Below are 21,508 nucleotides of genomic sequence, written 5' to 3' on the forward strand. Positions count from 1 at the left end.
CCCAGTTGACTGCAATGGCCAGAGCTGCACTGATCCGAAGCCAGGAGCCAGGAGCTTCTTCCAGGTCTCCCACATGGGTACAGGGACTTAACGGCTTGGACCATCTTCTACTGCTTTCCCAGGCCATACAGAGAGCTGGGCTGGAAGTGAAGCAGCCGGGCCTCAAACCGGCACCCCTATGGGATGCCGGCACTGCAGGTGGCAGCTTTACCAGCTTTGCCACAGTGCCGGCCCCAATCTGCTTTCCCAGGTGCATTAGCAGGGAGCTGGATTGTAAGTGGAGCAGTGGGGAGTTCAACCAGCGACCATATGGGATATTGGCACTGCAGGCTGGGGCTTTAACCTGCTGCACCACAGCGCTAGTCCAAGGGTTTTTTTTAAACATTTATTTATTGATTTGAAAGTCAGAGTTAGAGATAGAGAGAGAGAGAGAGAGAGAGAGAGAGAGAGATCCTTTGTCTGCTGGCTCACTCCCCAGATGGCCACAACAGCCAGGGCTGAGCCAGGCTGAAGCCAGGAGCCCAGAACTCCATCTGAGTCTCCCACATCGGTCGTGGGTCCACAGCACTTGGACCACCTTCCATTGCTTTCCCAGGAGGGTTAGCAGGGAATTGGATTGGAAGCAGAGCAGCCAGGATTCAAAGCGGCTCTCCAATATGGGATGCTGACATTGCAGACCGTGGCTCAGCCTGCTGCACCACAGTGCCAGTTCTGCATTAGGGCTTATCTGAAGACTGTGGCTCCTGTAGGAAGAATGCAAAGACTGTGGAGAGAGGATGATGTTTGAGTGTGAACCCAACAGGAACAAATGCTTTGACGTTTACTTGGGTGAATCCCTATACAAATACTGTGGTTTTTCACTTATTAATAAATACTGCCATGCCACCTAGCTCTAGAACTCACATCGAGAGGCTGCTGGCTGACCAGAAACAAGGGATATATTGTAAGAATGCAAGTCGAAACCTGTGGATTTGTAGATTTTTATTCACCTGAGAGGCAGAAACACACACACACACACACACACACAGATCGCAGCTACTAGTTCATTCCCCAGATGCTGGGAGCCAGGTGTCCCACGTGGGTGCAGGAACCTAATGTCTTGAGCCATCGCTGGCTGCCCAGGGTGTGCATTAGCAGGAAACTGGACTTGTCGCAGCCAGGACTTGAATCTGGGCACGTGATATGGGACACAGGTGCCCCCACCAGCATCCTAACCGCTAGACCAAACACCTACCTCTGACATCTGTGTTTTAAAAGCCAGAGCCAAACCCTCCTTCACTTGGGACAATCAGCCTAGCCCTTCAGCACTATATCCCAAGTACTCGTAAGAAAAGTAGACAAACGCTTTACTGGAGTTTACAGCCATTTTTATTCACTCACATCCTCATGGAAATAAAACTTGGAAAAAGCAGAGATGGTTACCAGTTGGGTCTGTCCGGTGGCATTCTGGAGGAAGATGTTTGACCTTGAAAAGCTGTCAGGGTGAACATTTTCTGCCACATCAGATAGGAAGAAAATCCTCAATCCATTTTTCTGTGTTTAACAGGCACCTGTAATATTAAGTAGACATTGGTAATTTTTTTAAAGATTTATTTCTTTATTTGAAAGTTAGAGTTACACAGAGAGAGAGGAGAGGCAGAGAGAGAGGTCTTCCTTCTTCTGGTTCACTCCTCAGATGGCCGCAATGGCTGGAGCTGGGCCAATCTGAAGCCAGGAGCCAGGAGCTTCTTCCAGGTCTCCTATGCTGGGTGCAGGGGCCCAAGGCCTTGGGCCATCCTCCACTGCTTTCCCAGGCCATAGCAGAGAGCTGGATTGGAAGTGGAGCAGCTGGGTCTTGAACAGGCGCCCATATGGGACGCTGGCACTGCAGGCCAGGGCGTTAACCCACTGCGCCACAGCGCCAGCCCTGACATTGGTAATTTTTAATCACCAATTAAAATTAATTGATGACTGGTTCTTGTTACAGCATTACAAAAGGTCACTGCTATTCCTGAGAGCAAGATCATTGTTCTCTCCGGGTTAGGACATCTGGTGTGACTTCTTGTCCATATGCTGCCACTTGTTACAAGGGGAATCGGCCAAGAATAAATCCATCTGGGCTGGCGCTGTGGTGTAGTGGGTAAAGCCACCACTTGTGATGCCAGCATCCCACATGGGTATTGGTTCGAGTCCCGTCTGTTCCACATCTGACCCAGCTCCCTGTTAATGTGCCCGAGAAAGCAGTAGAACATGGTACAAATACTTGGGGCCCACGTAGCCATGTAAGAGATCCAGATGGAGTTCCTGGCTCCTGGCTTCAGCCTGGCCTGCAGCCTTTTAAGGAAGATTCTCTCTCTCTCTCTCTCTCTCTCTGTCTGTCTGTCTCTGTCTCCCTTTCTCTCAGTAACTTTGTATTTCAAAAAGTAAGTAATGTTTTTAAAAAGATAAATCCATTAATGGAAAACTATGGAAGCAGACATCTCAAAATTTGCATGATCCAAAAATTCATTAATATTTTTAATCAATCAGTGCAGTGGTATTTTATAGAAAACCACTTAAGAGTTCTTACACTCCTGCGAGGTATAAATTCCTCTTCAGTCAGTACAGATCTGACATGTCTCATAGGCTTTGCTTAAGAAGCCAGAACTGGGGCCAGCGCTGTGGTGCAGCGGGTTAAAGCCCCAACCTGCAGTGCCAGCATTCCATATGGGCGCCGGTTCGAGTCCAGGATGCTCTACTTCCGACCCAGCTCTCTGCTATGGCCTGGGAAAGCAGAAGATGGCCCAAGCCCTTGGGCCCCTGCACCCAGCATAGGAGACCCAGAGGAATCTCCTGGCTTCAGATTTGGCCCAGCTCTGGCCATTGTGGCCATCTGGGGAGTGAACCAGTGGATGGAAGACCTCTCTCTCTCTCTCTGCCTCTGTCTCTGCAACTCTGCCTTTCAAATAAATAAATAAATCTTTAAAAAATTTTTCAAAAAGTCAGAATAGATTTAAAGAGGTTCTAATAAGCTTTTTGCTTGGGCTTCCTGTGTTGCACACAAGCCAGTGGGCCCAAAGGCACTTCTTATGGGGCTTCCTTATTTAGTTGAACAATGGCCAACGAGCAAATTAGCCTTGGGCCATCACTCTTCTAAATGCCTCAAATACAGAGGGTCTCCCCTCACACACTGAGCTACTTCGCAGCCTTCTCAGCCACAAGGATTGTGGTTACCAGCCTCACCCCATGGCACCCAGGGCTGTCAGAGGTGAAATGGAGTAAACCTTGGAAGTCTTGAGGACCCACACATACAAAATGAACTTTTTTATAAATTTATTTGAAAGGCAGAGATATAAAGAGGCAGAGAGAGAAAGAGGGGTCTTCCATCCGCTGGTTCATTCCCCAGATGGCCGCAATGGCCACAGCTGCACCAATTTGAAGCCAGGAGCTTCTTCTGGGTCTCCCACGTGGGTGCAGGGGCCCAAGGACTTGGGCCATCTTCTACTGCTTTCCCAGGCCACAGCAGAGAGCTGGATCAGAAGCAGAGGAGCCAGAACGCGAACCAGGTCCCACATGGGATGCCAGCACTGCAAGTGGCAGCTTTACCCACTAACACCACAGCACCGGCCCCCAAAATGAACCTTACTTCCTTTGGGAAAAGGCTTTGTCAGAAACAAATGGACATACACTCTTGACCTTCATATTCTGGTTCTGCATTCCCAGATTAAAACAACTACAGGTAAAAAAATATCCACGGCCGGCGCCGCGGCTCACTAGGCTAATCCTCCGCCTTGCGGCGCCGGCACACCGGGTTCTAGTCCCGGTCGGGGTGCCGGGTTCTAGTCCCGGTTGCTCCTCTTCCAGGCCAGCTCTCTGATGTGGCCAGGGAGTGCAGTGGAGGATGGCCCAGGTACTTGGGCCCTGAACCCCATGGGAGACCAGGAGAGGCACCTGGCTCCTGCCTTCGGATCAGCGCGGTGCGCCAGTTGCAGCGCGCCGGCCGCGGCGGCCATTGGAGAGTGAACCAACAGCAAAGGAAAACCTTTCTCTCTGTCTCTTTCTCTCACTGTCCACTCTGCCTGTCAAAAAATAAAAAAAAAATTTTTAAAAATCCACAAAAATGCATTGTTCTAAATACGCACAGACTTCTTCCCTTGTCATTATTCTTAAACAAGACAGTGTGACAACTACTCACACAGCATTTATACTTTATTACATACTATAATCTAGATGATTTAAAACATATGGGAAGATTTCCATGGATTATAGGCAAATACCACACCACTTTATATTTATTTATTTATTTGAAAGGCAGAAAGAGAGAGAGGGGAGAGACAGACAGAGATGTCCCACCTGCTGGTTCACTCCTCAAATGCCTGCAACAGCCAGGGCCGTGCCAGGACAAAGCCAGGGGGGGCCTGGAAGTCACTGCAGGTCTCCCTTGTGGGTGGCAGGGACCCAGCTACTTGAACTAGCATCACGTGCTGCCTCCCAGGGTGTGCCAGCAGGACGCTGGAGTCGGAAGTGGAGCAAGGAACTGAGCCCAGCACTCTGTATGGGATGCAGGCATTTCAAGGGGCGTCTTAACCCCTGACCAAACACATCTGCCCTGAAACCGTCTTACAAAGGGAGTTCAGGACCTGCAGATGTTGGTATGGGGGTGGGGTGATGGGTCTTGAAACCGGTACTCCACGGATACTGACGAGTAGCTGTGCTCGAACTTCATGTTCGGGGAAGGATGATTGTACAGAGCTTGGTGAGTCCAGCAAACAGTAGCTATTAATTGATAAGGTGGCCTTTTCTTGGTCAAGATTGAGAGTAGATATTTTTTCCAGCTGGCTTCTTCTCTCTCAACAGCATGTTTAGAAATACTGCAAGGAGGGGCAGGCTTTTTGGTGTAGCAGTTAAGATGCCATTTGGGGTACCTGCATCTCATCCCAGAGGGCTTGAGTTCAAGTCCGAGCTCTGCTTCTAATTCCAGCTTTCTGTTCATGCAGGCCTTGGGAGGCAGCGGTGGGTTCAAGTGGTTGAGTCCCTGCCACCACATAGGGTGTGGGTTGACTGAATTCCTGGCCCTGGGTTTCAGTCCCAGCTTTTGTGGGCATCTCAGGGAGTAAACTAATGGATAGGATCTCTCTCTCTCTCTCTCTCCCTCTCTCTCCTTTCTCTCTACCTTTCAAATAAAATAAAATAGATAATTTTTTTGAAAAATAGTACCGCAACAAACTTTTGACCCAATATCCAAACTACCAGCTGCAGAATTACACCTTCAAATGACTTCTTAGAATGAGATCGTTTTCTCTGTGGGAATGATTACATCTTTCCCTCCTAGTTTTCTGAAGGGAAGAGGGGGATACTTCTTAAATATATTGATTAGAACTGAAATGGAGACTCTGAAAGATCACAAAGCAAAGGGTAAACTACTGATTAAAGTCATGCAGAGAAGGCAGGAGAAGAGGCTGTGACTATCACTTTACCATAACCTGAAAGCTGAAATATTTCTAAAAATCCTTCCATTGGTGCTAATCCGCCTTCCAAGAAAGTCTTGCACACTAGATTTCTCACCTGTTTTAAAACGGCTTCTGAAATTCTCTGTTTCTATCAGGGAACTCAGAATCCGATGCTGCCCAGGATTGATTGTAGATGCTTGGGGAAAACGAGAGAAATGCAGGGATGCCACACAGCGAGGCGTTGGTGCTGCTTGCCACACCCACTGACTGAGCTGGGACTGAGCAGGTGCCGTTCAGCCTAGTTATCTCAGCACCAGAATTTTGCTATCCAGAGAAGCCTCTGATACATAATCTTTCCAGTGTAACGTTGAAGTGACTGTGAAACCACAACATCAGCTTCAAACTCTCCCTGTTCGAGACATGTGATCAAGCTTATCGGTACTTACAGTCTTCGGCCGCTGTATCCTTCTTGTTAGGGTACTGTCCATAAGATTGGTCTTTAAAAACTGGAGCTGGGAGTGCCTGGATGGTGTGGAGGCAGAACTTAGGGAGCAGTGAGCCTGGGACAGAAGGCCTATAATTAAAAAAAAAAAAACAAAACTTAAGTTATGTCTCTGGTGTTATGTCCAAAGTTCAGAGCTTAAAACAGGAGTCTATGCCACCTTCACCAACTTTCCCCTTCCTGCTTCGTCAGTTTCAAGGGAAACTGGCCAAATCGAAATGCAGTTTTCTGCCCAAGGCTCCCTTGATCAAGGCAAAGTACAGGAGCCAGGAGACGTGGACCGTGGGAGGTGGAAGCGGACAGACAGACAGACGGACAGCTACACCAATTAACAGGGCTTGGTCATGAGCTGGATTTGCAGGGTGAGGACAAAGAGCCTCTGAATTTCTCACTCAAGCCACTGGAATTTGACAGCATGGTTTGCTGCAATGGTGCTTTCCCTGCCGCAAAAGGAGTGGGTGTGGGAGGAGGAGAGGAAGCCGGGCTCTGTTTGACCCTGATGACCGTGGGAGCCTGAGAGACAGGAGCGCAGACATCAGGTAGTCATTAGCTCTGTCGGCCTGGAGTTCGGAGGAGCGTTTCGAGCTGCAGGTGCGGACTTGGCCAACAGTGACTCAAGCTGTGAGAACATGTGCAATTATCCAGAAACTGCGCACTGGGAACACAGGAGGCCAGAGTCCTGAGCGATGGCACCCTTCAGGGGTGGGAGAGAGACGGAGGAACTGGAAAAGCAGACAGGAGACGCAGCCAAAGAGGGTCACTCGCTCCGTCTCTAGGATGCATGGCTCAAGTTGGGACCAAGGCTTGGCCCAGAGGTTCATTTTTATTTTTAATTTTTTTTCTAATAGTTTTTAAAGATTTGTTTCATTTATTTGAAAGGCAGAGTGACAAAGAGAGAGGAGAAAGAGTTCTTCCATCCGCTGGTTCACTCCCTCCCCAGATGGCCACAACATTTGGGGCTGGGCCAGGCCAAAGCCAGGGAATGGGAGCTTCATCCAGATCCCTCACATGGGTGCAGGGGACCCAAGCGCTTGGGCCAGCTTCTGCTTTCCCGGACAAGTGAGCAGGGAGCTGGGTCGGAAGTGGAGCCGCCGGGATCTGAACCAGCGCTCCTCTGGGAGGGTGGCATCACCGGCAGCGGCTTAACCTGCGGCACCGCAACACAGGGCCCTCCTCGTTCCTTCCTTAGAAATAGAACCTCAGAAGATACATGATATCCTAGACTAAGAGGAAAATGGGGCACTTCTTCCATTTTCACAGGAGGGAGGAGACTCGGCTGAGTGCAGATGGAGGTGGGCACAGAGACAAGACGTAGAGGGAGACTGCTGTTCATTCCTCCGTGAAGTCGGGGGTGAAGGTTGAGGAGTGCGGTGAGGGACAGAGACGTGGAAGATTTAAAATAGTCGCTGCAAAGGCCGGCGCTGTGGCTCAATAGGCTAATCCTCCGCCTGCGGCGCCGGCACCCTGGGTTCTAGTCCCGGTCGGGGCGCCGGATTCTGTCCCGGTTGCCCCTCTTCCAGGCCAGCTCTCTGCTGTGGCCCGGGAGTGCAGTGAGAATGGCCCCGGTCCTGCACCCCATGGGAGACCAGGAGAAGCACCTGGCTCCTGGCTTCGCTTCGGATCAGCACGATGTGCCGGCCTCAGCGCGCCGGCCGCGGAGGCCATTGGAGAGTAAACTAACAGCAAAAGGAAGACCTTTCTCTCTGTCTGTCTCTCTCTCACTGTCCACTCTGCCTGTCAAAAAATAAAATAAAAAGAAGAATTAATATTAAAATAGTCGCTGCAGAAAAGAGGGGAGTGAGCTGAGGCCACCCTCAGCTCAAGGCAGGGACGCAGGTGCTGTCAAGCCAGCCACACCTCCTAGGCTCTGGCTTCGCTGATCCGTTCAGTCCTGGGCACTTGACCCGAGTCAGTGCGGTCAGTACTCAGTCCTTTTTAACTGCTCCGTCTGCACACCCCACTCCTGCCGTGCTGAGCGTTTATGTGGGAGCCACAGAGGTGGCAGCCACCTGGTTCCCAAGGAAACCATGTCCTTCTCCTTCCCAGCCTCAGGAATGTTCCAGAGCCCCGGGATGGAGAGAAGCCAGTCCTCAGGCAACCTTTCAAAGTCTGATCAAACTCCTGTTCGCCAGTCCACCTTCGAACACCTTGTAGCTTTGTGAACCAGCTCACTCCCTTTCTTCTTCTTCTTCTTCTTCTTTGTTTTTAAAGATTTATTTTATTTATTTGAAAGAGTTACAGAGAGAGGTAGAGACAGAGAGAGAGGTCTTCCATCCGCTGGTTCACTCCCCAGATGGCCGCGACAGCTGGAGCTGAGCCGATCTGAAGCCAGAGCCAGGAGCTTCTTCCTGGTCTTCCACATGGATGCAGGGGCCCAAAGGCTTTCCCAGGCCATAGCAGAGAGCTGGATTGAAAGTGGAGCAGCCAGGACTTGAACCAGCGCCCATATGGGATGCTGGCACTTCAGGCCAGGGCTTTCACCCGCTGCAGCACAGCGCCAGCCCCTCCCTTTCTTCCTTGAGAAGCAGTTTTGAGAACAACTGTTCTAGAACACACTTCCGGGAGAATCCACAGTAAAGTCAAGGAGAGTGCCCACCCCTCGCCTGTGCCTCTAGCCCGGGGAGCAGGGATGCTGCTGCTGTCACTGTGGCCGCTGCCAAGAGGATAGGCCTGGGTCACGGGAGACCCCTGCCGGACAAGGGCTGGGGAAGCAGGAGCAGCAAAGTGGTGGAATTCTACCCGTCGGCACTAATGGTGGAGGTGAGCGCTGGGTAGCACATGACAGCCAGGAGCCAGGAGCCGCTGGGGCGTCTACAGGGAGGAAGTCACTGCAGAGGGGACAGTGAGGCTGAGGCCGGGCTGCCCATCCCCTCAGGCCTCACCCTCCCTCCTGGGAGTCAGGGTTGCCCCCATCTGCCTTGAGCCTCACTCCCGTTCTCCTTCAGAAACGTGCAGGTGTTGGAGGACACAGAGGGCAGTTCCCGGGTCATGGGGAGGAGGAAGGAGATTAAAAGATGGCTGGATCCTGGCTGGTGCTGTGGCGTAGTGGGTAAAGCCACTGCCTGCAATGGCAGCATCCCACATAGGCACCGGTTCAAGTCGTGGCTGCTCCATGCTGTGCTACGGGACAGGAAAGAAGGGGGCGTGGCTGATCCTACCAGCAGACCAATCACGGCTCCTGACATTGAGTGACATTTGAGAGTCAGATCTAGTGGAGAACTTAGAATTATTACTTAGGCCTCATCCTACAGAGAAGGGAGCTAATTCAGGGACACCCTAGGGTCTGGCCTCTGCTCCATGCTGCCTGCCCAGAGTCACAGGGACCCCTGGTCCCCCAGGACCAAGAATCGTGCTGTACAAACAGCATCAGAGAAATGTGGTCGTTGGGGTCCCAAAGCACTAGTGTGTTCCCAAATCCAGGGAGTCCTCGGTGCTCTCTAAGTGGCACATTTCACTATTCCTGAAACCAGAAGCAGGGTTTGTCCCTGCACGCGTCATTCATTCATCCAGCGACCATGGTGAAGGGGTCCCTCAATCACCACCGGGCTGTCACAGCCAGCCGCGGACCCCCTCCCCCAGCTCAGACCCCGAGCTCCGCAGAGGAGGGGTGCTTACCTTGTGGGGAGCCGGGTGGGGCGTCCTGGAGCTGACTCTGCAGCTCCTCCAGGCGCTGGAAGGCGCTCAGCTTCGCACTGCGCTCCCGGGCCAGCCGGCTCCTCACCTGCGGGGACAGCACATGGGCAGCATGGGCCTCCACACAGCTCACTCCAGTTCCTGGGGCTCCCAGCGGGGCCGGAGGCGGTGGGTGGGGGGAGCGTCCCAGGCTACGCCAAGTGCATTCCAAGCTCTGGGTGGGCCCCATCCAGCCTCTTGAGAATCAAGAGCTTGAGGAAGACCAAGAACTTAATGGGAGAAGAACACAAGGCCATGCCTGGAATCCCTTCTTATGACAGCTGGTGCTTCTTCACGGCGCTGTGTCTTTGGGGTCTTGATTTCCCGGAGTAGGTACAGGAGGAGGGGAGGGTGGCCAAGCTGCAGCACCTTCGCAAAGGCTCTGCGGGAGCCCCTGGGTGGTTGCAACCCCAGTGGGAAGCCTGGCAGAAGGCCCCTCCCCCAGGGGCTTGACCCTGGCTGTGCTGACCCACCGTCCCCCAGCCACAGAGTCGCTGGGTCCAAAGTGTGTGTCACCTGCACAGATGGTGGGCATTTTTTTATTTTTAGATGTAACATCTCAGAAGTCTCCTTAATTATACAGAATAAACATGATAGTGAGTTGAATAGTGCCCCCCCCCCCCAAACTCATGTCCGCCTGGAACCTCAGAATGGGCCCTTGTTTGGAAATCAGGTCTTTGCAGATATAATTAAGCTAGGAAGAGGTGAGGTGGAACTTACCAGGACAACAGTGGGTGCTGTCCAGATAAGTAGAGGAGGGTTATGGTAGGGAGGCGGACACAGAGGTGATGGAGGATGAAACCACAAAGCCAGGAAAGCCCAAGGAGTGCCAGAAGCTAAGAGCAGATGCCTCTGCAGCGCCTTCTAAAGGAAGCAGCCTCACTGGGACCTCAAGTCCAGACTCCTGGCCTCTTGGTCTGCGAGGGAAAACATTTCTGTTGTTCTAAGCTTCCCGCTTGTCGTGATCTGCTAAGGCAACCCAGGAAACCAATGCACGTGCTGGTCTTCAAAATTCAGCTGCAGATGTTTTAAATCCCAAGCCTGCGGTGCAGACCCAAACAGACACTCCCTGCACCCTTGCAGCTGTGACCACAGGCTTGTGTGTGTGTGTGTGTGTGTGTGTGTAGCCTGCATTTCAATAGATTGTCCTGGGCTGCAGAGTTAGAGCTCAGGAGAGTAGGATGCGCATTTCCTGTGGGTGCCAGTCAGTGCCTTGCCTAAGGCCACACAACCACAAAGTGGCAGAGCCAGTTTCCGGCCAGGTCTGTCTTCCTGCTCCCAAGGCTGTGTTCACTCACATTCCTAACAGTCCACATGGACTGAGAGCTGTTTACCAGGCCCATCCTGATGGCTTTATTCTAATGACCTAATTTAATTCTCCCCAGATTCCACGAAGTGGGTACATTATCTCCACTGTACAGACAAGGAAAGTAAAGACCAGAGAGGCCACAGTCTTGGCCCAAAGTCACGGGGCTGGAGATCGGGAGTAGGGACCAGAGAATCTGACTTCAGGGCCTCTGCTGTGACCTCAGCAGGTACAGGGGCAGGGGCAGGCCAGGCCAGGGGTCCTGTCCAAAGTCAGATAGTCAAGGAATGAATGAAGGCCCCCCGGGGGCTCGCAACACCAGCATCCCATATGAGAGTGCCAGTTTGAGTCCCGGCTGCTCCACTTGCAGTCCAGCTCTCTCTCTGCTAATGTGCTTGGGAAAACAGAGGAAGATGGCCTAAGGACTTGGTCCCCTGCCACCCATATGGGAGACCCAGATGGAGTTCCTGGTTCCTCGCTTTGGCCTGGCCCAGCCTTAGCCGTTGCACACATTCCTCTTTCTGTTGCTCTGCCTTTCAAATAAATAAATGAACACATAAAAATGACAGAAGTCGCCCTGGCGACGGCAGCTCTCGTTGGCCGAGGATTGCTGTTCAGTTGTTGAGAGTTGCAGGGGTAATTCAGAAAGAACCGATATTTTTACACACGTGGTGGAAAAGTATATTTATTGAGAGATACCTCAAAATAATCATTTTTTACTCCCTCTACAATTTCTGCCACTAAACAAATAATCAAATGTTAACTAGAGAGAACTTTGGAGAAACACATCTCTGAACCACTCTTTTTGTGGTTTTAGAAAAGCATAAATTACAGAATTAGTGTCGGATACTGAATCTGTCTTGCAGTTTCCATCATACTCTAGTTTCCTTTTCATGCAATAAATGTGAACTTCTATTCTAAAGCTACTCATTTACTTTCTCATTTTCTCCAGAAATATTTGCTTTGCATGCCCTCAAAGTTTTTATTTATTTATTATTTATTTTTAAAGATTTATTTATTTGAGGGGTAGACTTACAGACAGGGATAGGGAGAGAGAGAGAGAGAGAGAGAGAGAGAGAGAGAAGAGATATTCCATCTGCTGGTTCACTCCCCAAATGGCCGCAATGGCCAGAGCTGGGCCAATCCAAAGCCAGGATCCTGAAGCTTCTTCCAGGTTTCCTACATGGGTGCAGGGGCCCAAGGACTTGGGCCATCTTCCATTTCTTTACTAGGCCACAGCAGAGAGCTGGATCAGAAGTGGAGCAGCTGGGCCTCGAACTGGCACTCATATGTGATGCCGGCCAGCACTACAGGCTAAGGCTTTACCCACTACGCCACAGCATCAGCCCCTCGAGTTTTAGCCTTTTTTTTTTTTTGCCATTTATTTTTGTACAATTCTCCTTACTGACCTCCTCCTTGAGCACTTGTAACACTTGACCAATAACTTCCCTTACGTTTCCAATTACCTTTCTATCTCTCACTGTCTCTGGGGAATGAATGAAATGATTCCTTCACTCAATGGATATGTGTGACGCATCTGCTCCGTAAGGTATTCCTTTTTCTTCTTTTTTTGGGTTTGTTTATTTATTTGAAAGGCAGACTAATGGGGGTGGGAAGGAGACAGAGAGAGAGAGAGAGAGAGAAACAGAGAAAGAGAGGGAGAGAGAGAGGGAGAGAGAGGGAGGGAGGGAGATCTTCCACCTGCTGGATCCTAAAGGATCACTAGTCAGAGATGGTAGCTGGGTGGAAACAAGGTTTTCAGGAGGATGAGGAGGAAGCAGAGATCTCGAGCCTCGAGGCAGTGGAGCTGGCCAGGCCACTTCCGGGTGCACCTGCCCGCCTGGCGGAGGTGGGGGAGAGAGGCCTAGAAATGCACGGGCAGAAGGCCTGGGCTGTCGCTGGAGCACCCAGGGCGCCTGCGCTCACCTGGCGGAGTTCTCGCGTCATCTCCTTCTGCTGCAGCTGGCCCCGCCTCCGAGTCCTCTGGGCCTCCTCGGTAAGGAGCTGTAGTTGCTGCTCCTTGAGCCCTACGTCTTCCAGGAGCTTCTCCACGCTGCAGGTTCTCACGGCGTCCAGCTGCCGCCGGTGGAGCGCTTCCTGCGCCACTCTGCTCCGCAGGTCCTGCAGCGCTCGAGCCTGCGGAGGGGAGGCCAGCGGACGTCTTAGGTCGGAGGTTAGGAGTTAGCCGGTGTGTGTGTGTGTGTGTGTGTGTGTGTGTGTGAGAGAGAGAGAGAGAGAGAGAGAGAGAGAGAGAGAGAGAGAGAGAGAGAGAAGGGCCTGAAGAACCAGCACCTGCTTTGGAAGCCCCAGCAGCCAGCCCTTCCCCCAAGGAAAGCCCCCAGGAGGATTCTCTGTCCTCAGGACCAAACGTGTCACCTGCCCTGATAACATGGGGCAATAAAACCTTCACAGGCACCCTAAGGGAAGCCCCTCTGCTCTGCCCAGCACCAGCACACCTGGGGAGGAATTTGCTAATTTTCACCCAACATCCTTTGTCCTGGAGGAGGGGCAGATGGGTCAAGAGACTCCCTTAAAAACCGGAGTCCAAACAGACTGTGCGCTCAGCCCTCTGCTCTCCGCGGCGCCGCCCGCCTGGCCTGCCCAGTGTGTTCTCTCTCTCCATTCAACTGCGTAACCTACTCTCCCCCAGTCCGAGTGACTGCGCTCTTATCTGTCCCTTCCGTTCTGACGGATGCCCTATCCCTAATAAAATCGTATTACTTCGCTCTCTGTCTCGTGCCTGACTTCTTTCTTGCGTGAAGACAAGAACCCCACGGCTTCCACGGCTCTTTTCTCCGGCGACAGAAGGAGAGAGCTCAGGGAGCAGCAAGGGGGACGCAGACCACCGTGCTCTCCTGTGGGGCCGGGGCACCAGGCACAGGGGCTCTGGGCTCCACATAATGCAGGCCCACCGTTCTGCCTCCTGTGAGCCCGCAGCAAGACCTGCAGGATCCTGCCTGACCCGGAGTTTCTACCGTAGCCCTGGGCAAGCGTCAGAGGAAACAAAATAATCAGAGCAGTCACAACAAAAGCCAGGCAAAGGACGGCAACCTCAGGTCAAATAATTGTCTGTTAGGAACAAGATTGGATGATAAAGCAATTAGCTTGTTAATTTTATCTATCACAAACTATATTTGCATTGTCAAAGAACACTGATGCCGGGCTAGCAGTGGAAGGATTTAACTCCAGGGAGTCAGGTCCTCCAGCACAAGCCTTGAAAGGGAAGGGAGATTCTTATTGTGGCTCCATTTTGACTTCCAAGACAGCTTTGGAGAAGCCAGATCTGAGACGGTTAAAGAAAGAAAAGAGGAGAGATCGTTTAGCTCTGCTCCAAAGTTTTTCCAACAAGTAGCTGCCTGTGTACCAGATGGCCAGTCCTTAACTGCGATAGCGATAGGAATTATTCATGGTTGAATGATGATTTTACAGTTTATCAAGTACTTTACATAATTAACTCACCAAAGCAATCTATCGTGGAAGTCTTAGGGTTCAAGACAGGCAAATTCTATTTCATGCTTTAAATATGCCCGGCTTCCCCAGGCTGTTACTGAAACTCAGCTAAACAGGTTTAGATTGTAAAACCTAGGGTCTCTCTGCTTCATTCACGCTCAGAGGACTGGCACAGTTTATAAAAAGCTTAGAGCTATAGCATCTTCATTTTTAAAAAATATTTATTTATTTATTTGAAAGGCAGAGTTACAGAAAGAGGGTGATAGAGAGGGGCAGAGAGAGAGAGAGAGAGAGAGAATCTTCTATCCACTAGTTCACTCCCCAAATTGCCGCAATTTCCAGTTTTCCACCAGGCTGAAGTCAGGAGCCTGGAACTCCACCCAGGTCCCCCATGTGGGTGGCAGGGGTCCAAGCACCTGAGCCATCTTCTGCTGCTTTCCCAGGTGCATTAGCAGGGAGCTGGATCACAAGTGGAACAGCTGGGACTTGAACCAGTGCTCATATGGGATGCCAGCCTCATAGGTGGTGGTTTAACCCGCTGCACCACAGCACTGGCCTCATGCACCTTTTATTTTTTTAAGCTTTTATTTAATAAATATAAATTTTGAAAGTACAACTTTTGGATTATAGTGGTTTTTCCCACCATAACCGCCCTCCCATCCCACCTCCTACTCCCTCTCCCATCCCATTCTTTATTAAGATTCATTTTTAATTATCTTTATATACAGAAGATCAACTTAGTATGTACTAAGTAAAGATTTCAACGGTTTACATCCACACAGACACACAAAGTATAAAGTACTGTTTGAGTAGTAGTTTTACTGTTAATTTGCATAGTACAACACATTAAGGACAGGGATCCTACATGGGGAGTAAGTGCACAGCGACACCCGTTGTTGATTTAACAATTGACACTCTTATTTATGTGCACCTTTATTTTGTTGCCAGTCCCTGTCGAGTCACTTCTGGGAGCTACACTTAGCACAGATCATCAGGGCAAGAACCTAGACTCTCCGTTTGGGGAATCATTCCCAAGGCGGGGCCACACATGGCATGCTTGGGTGGCTGTCTCTGGAAAGTGTGCTTGCCCCATGAGGGGCCTGTGTACGAGGCAGATACTTCGCTCCTAAGATAGCTTTGGTAAAAAGATCCACACGGGAACACACACACACACACACACACACACACACACACACACACAGAGTGATCCATGATGACGCTGCAAATGAGTAATATTTATCATCTCATTCAAACACAGGAAGGAGCAAGCAACCACCTTTCAGCCACTGCCCTCGGCTTCTGGGCTGGAAGGGAGAGAGAAGAGAAACGGGGGTCAGAGCCATCTCCTGGCCGCGCCACCCGCTCGACTTCCAGCAGCCACGGCGCCACTTCTGGTGGCCACACTCAGCTCTGCAGAGCGTGTTCCGAGGGAGGCGGGGGGGGGGGGGCCCGCAGCTCAGCTACCTGCTTGTCCTGCTGCTTCCACATCCTCGCGTTGTCATCGTGAGCCCTGGCCAGGGCCCGCCTGAGACCCAGTAACTGTTGGCGAAGTAAACTCACTTCCTGTTCTGCCATCAGCTGGATGCTCAAACACTCTTTCTTACTTTGCATAGATTCCTGTAAACATCCAAACGTAGTAAGTTAGATTCCTTGCCATGTTTTACATTTCACAGGTAGTAGCTAAGCTATTTCCTTAGCCATTCTTCCTTCTTTCTTTCTTTTTGAAAGGGTTAGAGTTTATTACACTGCTTGAATTATATTTATTGCCTCTTTTTTTAAAGATTTATTTTATGTATTTGATAGGCAGAGTTACAGAGAGAGAGGGAGTTGGGGGCGGGGAGATCTTCCATCTGCTGGTTCTCTCCCCAAATAGCCACAACAGCCAGGGCTGGACCAGGCTGAAGCCAGGAGGCAGGAGCTTCTTCCAGGTCATCCATGCAGGTGCAGGGGTCCAAGCACTTGGGCCATCCTCCAGTGCTTTCCCAGGCACATTAGCAGGCAGCCAGAATGGAGGCTGAGCAGCCAGGACTTGAACCTGAGTCCATATAGGATGCTGGCACTGCAGGCAGCAGCTTACCCTGCTGTGTCACAACACCAGCCCCTCTTTTTTATTAAAAAACACAATATTTACTTATTTGAAAGGCAGAGGAAGAGAGGTATCTTCCATCCACTAGTTCGTTCTCCAGATACCCACAGCAGTTGGGGATAGGCCAGATTGAAGCCAGGAGCTAGCTGGCTCCAGCCATCTGGGTTGCCCACATGGGTGGCAGGAACCCACGTATTTGAGCCATCAGCTGCTGCCTCCCAGTGTGTGCGTCAGCAGGCAGCTGGACCAGAAGCACAGGGTGGCCAAGACTCAAACTCGGCAGTCTGATACCAGATGCGGCTTAACCAGCTGTGCCACGCTGCCTAACCCCATCTCCTTAACTTTTGGTAGAACAGAGCTCCTGCTTGGTTTTAACTACCACTAGTGCAACAGGGGCCAGTGTTTAGCTTAGTGGTGAAGACACGGTGCCCCACAGTGCAGCACCTGGATTCGCTCCCTGGGCCTGGCTCCTGACTTCAGCTTCCTGCTGGAGGACACTCGCGAGGCCGCAGTGATGGCTCAAATAACCAGGTTCCTGACGCTCGGGAGGGAATCTTGCATCGGGTTTCCAGCTCTTGGCTTCAGCATGGCCCAGTTCTGGCCTTTGCAGGCTTTTTTTTTTTTTTGGGGGGGGGTGGTAGTGAACCAGGAAGTGGGAACTCTCTCTCTGCCTGTCTCACTCTGTCTCTTTCTCAAAAAGAGAGGTTTTTAATCTATTGCAGAAATGAGCAGTGTGACAGATCAGAGGAAGTAAAGGCTTTCAGAAGCAGTGAGTGAGTTTCCAAACCACTGTCAATACACGCTTTTTGTTTCATTTTGCTTTAAAGTGGATTTTTCCACTCATTTTGTTACTGCCTTTGTCTCGGATAATCACGCGCCCAATGCTAAGATTTGCAGAATCCTCACAAAGCAGCTGCAAGCCCTCAGTACAGCCTCCCCTCCATCTCATCGCTTCCCTCGGGCTCAACGCTCTGACCGGTTCTCCCTCGCCAGCTGTTTCTGCCTCTTTTGGATTTCTCCCGAGGCCCTGACATTGCCTGTTCCCAGGGAAGACGCCAACAGCCCAGGTCCTTCGGATGCTTGGCCCTGCCACCCGACACCGGTTAGGCAGCTGCCCAGCTGCCGGCTGTGGGGCTATGGCGTGGAGGAGGCCCTGCCCCCTGGCGCTCACCTTCTCTGCCCGGCTCAGCTGGCCCTGGAAGTGCGCCTGCTGCGCGCTCAGCCTCCAGCGGCCCAGGCTCCTCGCTTTGCACACCAGGGCGGCCAGGCTGCAGTTGTCCTGCTCCGAGGCCAGCAGCTGCTCCTGCCAAGAAGGCTCGGTTTCAGAAGAGGCCGCCCGGCCCTGTGCTTTTCCCAGGAAGGGTGCAAATCCTCCCATCAGAGACGTGCCTTCCAGAAGGGGACACAGGCGTGCAGCTGAGGCTTCCTCGGGGTGGGGTGGGGGGGAGCCAACTGGAGAGTTAACAGGCCACGGGCAGCAGCCGCTGAGACCCCAAGATTAAACAGAATCACGTACTTGGGCTGTGTTTTCCTTCATCCCTTCCTCCGACCCGGCGGAGCCCCACTTTTTCTTTAGGGCCTTCATAGTGGCGATCCCTTCTGTTCTCACTTCGCCGATGAGCTGGTACACTCTCTGGATCAAATTAAGCTGATTCTCATCCAGCTTCTCCTGCAAACCACATGCCCGAGTCAAGGAAGTACAGTGGGTCTGGCTGGCGTGAAGGGGCCAAAACCTACAAGCCTAACCTTCGGAAGTGAGATAGCAACTCTGCATTATGTTGGATGTCACACCAGTGGCACCCTGAGCACTGTCTTGTGTCCAGAGGGCTTTGTCCTTCGGACACCCGCCCATCCCAGCGTGTGTCTCGCTTGTCCGGAGCCAGGCGAGCTGAGCTTAGTAGGACAGAGAGTGGGACAGTGAAGAAGTCACAGGCAGAAAAGCTGCTGACCAAAATGCCCCCCCCCCCCCTTGGGGAGGATTACTTGGGAGCTGAACCAAGGATTTTTCTTGCCAGGTTGAGTCAAAGCAGAATCTGGCCAGACAAGACATCGTAGATGAGCTGCTCACAAGCAAGCCCATTAAATAGAGAGAAGGTGGAGGAGGGATGCAGCTTCACCGAGAAACCTCCCGTTCTCAACAGCTACGACTCATGGCTGATGATCAATGGTTAGTCCAACTGCAGACCCGGTGCCATGGATTGCATTGTCTCCACCCGCCCCCAAATTCATATGTTGAAACCCTAACACCCTCTGCGTCCATGACTAGGGATACAGGAGCTTTAGCAGGTAGTTAAGGTTAAACTGAGGTCGGTCACAAGGATAGGGTCTATTCTGGTAAGTCTGGCCTTATGCGAAGAGGCAAAGAGAGATCTTTCTTTTTTCCTGACCACGTGAGGACACAGCAAGAAGTTGGTCATGGCCACCAAAGAAGGAGCCCTACCAGAAACAGACCATGTAGGCACCTTGACCTCAGACCTGCAGCTTCTGGAACCATGAGGAAATTTCTGCTAGGGTATTTCGTTAGGGCAGCCTGAGCTAAGATGCCCAGTGTGCTTGAGGTAAGAGGCAGGGGCTACTTCCCTGCAGAGGAAGGTGGTACCCAGTGAGGAGCTGCTGGCCACACAGCGGAAGCTCCAGTGTCTTCCTGGGCCCCTGGAGCAGAACCGGGATTCCCCGCTTTGGGAGTCCTGGTGGAGCTATGTTAGCCTGGGAGAAGTCAGAACCTGGCAGAAGCTAATAGGAATTCCAGAAATTTCTCAATGATCTCATGCCCGAGTGCTTGGCAAATTCTGGCCTTCACTCTGCTCAGCCCTCTCCTCCAGCACCAGGCCGAGTGCACTTGGACTTTGATCTGTAAGCACTTGGACTTGGCAAGTCCGAGGAAATCTCCGGTTCTCTCTGGAATGACCATGGCCATGGGTAGAGTGCCTGTTAGCGAAAAACCCTAAGGACCACTCTGGACCCTCAAGGGAGAGATGAGGAGGTACAGAGAGATAGGGAGACTCAAATGGGGCTCACTTCGGGGTGTAGCATCCCATAGCAGGCAAGAGGCAGAGTTGGGGAAAGCTGCGGCCTTGGGTGGTCGGTCTGTACTGGCATCGCACCTGTAGGACAACCAAGGGCCCACTGGTGGCTAGGGGCATCTGACTCACAGCTGCTCAGACCTCGTAGGAGAGCAAGCGGCTTCCCCCATGCTGCAGGCCCATGGGCGCTGCGCCGCTCTGCCTGCTGGGATAGGTCTGCACTAACAGGCCGGTTGCTCCCTGACATTGGATATGAAAGAAAGTCTGGCGGGCGTTTTGAGGGTTAGGGAAATGAGAACGGGCTCAAATTCTGAACCTGCCCAGCAAGCTCTCAGGAGGAACCTGCCGCTGCCTGCCCTGGCATCTGGCCTTGGCCAGGCCCTGTGCTCTCTCGTTTGGACAGTCACATTCAGTAGACATAATAGTGACAGCAACTGGTGGGGATTTTGAGCAGAAACCCCACCCCACCCCCACCCTCTGAATAGCAAGCAGATGGCTACAACGGCAACTGGCAGTAAAGCATGAAAAAGAAACATCTCAGTTATCCAAAAGGTAGTGTCTCCTGCGGGAAAATGATGGCAGCCCACTGCTGACTCTCCCTCTGCAGTGAAAGCTGAGAGCTGGAAAATTCTCGGGCCCAAGAGTCTCCGGTTACCACGAAGTGCATTCTGTCACTGATCCCTCGGTGCCCAGCCACCAGGCGGCCCAGACAGCTGGCACGGGGCACTTACTTTTATGTGTAAACAGGTCACAAACAAAGCTTGGACGAGCGCTTCGTATTCTTCCTGGACTTCTTTTCTGATCTGGTTTCTGAGATTCAGATTCTCCTCTTCCAAAGCTGTGAGTTGGGCTCTCAGAGCAGTGATTTCCATGATCATATCGTGACTAAGCTCTGCAACCTACCGGCAGAATTAGATAAATAAATACACGGGGGGCTGGCGCTGTGGCACAGTGGGTTAAAGCCTGGCCTGCAGCACCGGCATCCCATATGGGTGCTGGTTTGAGTCCCGGCTGCTCTTCTTCCAGTCTAGCTCTCTGCTATGGCCTGGGAAAGCAGTGGAAGATGGTCCAAGTCTTTGGGGCCCTGCACCCACGTGGGAGACCCAGAAGAAGCTCCTGGCTCCTGATTTCAGATCAGCTCAGTTCCAGCCATTGTGGCCATTTGGGGAGTGAACCAGCAGATAGAAGACCTCTCTATCTCTCTCTGAAACTCTGTATTTCAAATAAATAAGAATAACTCTTAAAATAAATAAATAAATACACAAGGGTACTTCAGAAGCTTCATGGCAAATGTATAGTATGAAAAAAAAAACTATGCATGGACTTCAAAATTTTTTGCACCAAAAGAAACTTATTTGCAAACTTTTTATTGATTTATTATAAATTTATTTGAAAGGCAGAGAGACAAGGAAAAAGACAGAGAGAGACGGCTCATCCACTGATTCACTCCCCAAATGCCAGCAATGGCTGGAGCTGGGCGGGGACAAGGTGGAGAGCGAGATGCTCAACTCAGGTTTCCCATGTGGGTGGCAAGAACCCAGGTACTTGAGCCATCACCTGCTGCCCCCAGCGGTGCTCATTAGCATGAGGCTAGAATCAGAAGAGGAGCTGGCTCTCAAACCCTGGTCTTCTGATGTGGGATGTGGGTGTCCCCAGTGGTGTCTCAATCACTAAGCCAAATGCTTGTCCTTAAATTTAGCTTTCAATTCAATTTTTCATGAGGTTTTTGAAATATGTTTATCCATCCATTGTATACATGTATTTATATCTATCTATATTTCCATATACATAAAACAACTTAGGGATTGCAGACTGCTATAGGATTAGTAGTGAACGTTCATTTCTGCTTTGAATCCAACAAAAAGGATGAGTTCCTGCTCTGCAAATGTGGCCTGGAGAAGCTCAGATTGATTTTGCGATCCTAGAACAGAGCTGGACATATAGCCAGTGCTCAACAAATGCAAGAGGGGCCGGCGCCGTGGCTCAGTGGGTTAATCCTCTGCCTGCGGCGCCGGCCTCCCATATGGGCACCGGGTTCTTGTCCCGGTTGCTCCTCTTCCA

The 21,508-nt window shown here is 51.4% G+C and overlaps 1 protein-coding gene across 6 annotated transcripts in view; it reads right to left on the bottom strand.

Annotated features, from left to right (window-relative positions):
- Window positions 1-1,350: 1,350 nt before the first annotated feature.
- LOC100346633 (uncharacterized) overlaps window positions 1,351-21,508 on the bottom strand; it is a 209,292-nt gene continuing 189,134 nt past the window's right edge. For 4 of the 6 annotated variants that reach the window (XM_089333835.1, XM_089333837.1, XM_089333836.1 and 1 more), the window contains 8 exons: window positions 20,179-20,346; window positions 17,941-18,093; window positions 17,596-17,727; window positions 15,803-15,955; window positions 12,815-13,024; window positions 9,526-9,631; window positions 5,855-5,982; window positions 1,351-1,550 (listed from right to left, as the gene is read on the bottom strand). In XM_089333835.1, coding sequence (XP_089189961.1) covers window positions 1,521-1,550; window positions 5,855-5,982; window positions 9,526-9,631; window positions 12,815-13,024; window positions 15,803-15,955; window positions 17,596-17,727; window positions 17,941-18,093; window positions 20,179-20,346 — 1,080 coding nt within the window. In that variant the 3' untranslated portion in view covers window positions 1,351-1,520. Of the gene's footprint in view, window positions 1,551-5,854; window positions 5,983-9,525; window positions 9,632-12,814; window positions 13,025-14,890; window positions 15,643-15,802; window positions 15,956-17,595; window positions 17,728-17,940; window positions 18,094-20,178; window positions 20,347-21,508 lie in introns of those variants that run through there. The other 2 variants (XM_089333838.1, XR_016234560.1) reach the window with 2 other exon arrangements.

This window comes from Oryctolagus cuniculus, chromosome 5 (genome assembly GCF_051225735.1).
Source record: "Oryctolagus cuniculus isolate XC-2025 breed Fujian yellow rabbit chromosome 5, ASM5122573v1, whole genome shotgun sequence".
Classification (NCBI taxonomy): Eukaryota; Metazoa; Chordata; class Mammalia; order Lagomorpha; family Leporidae; genus Oryctolagus; species Oryctolagus cuniculus.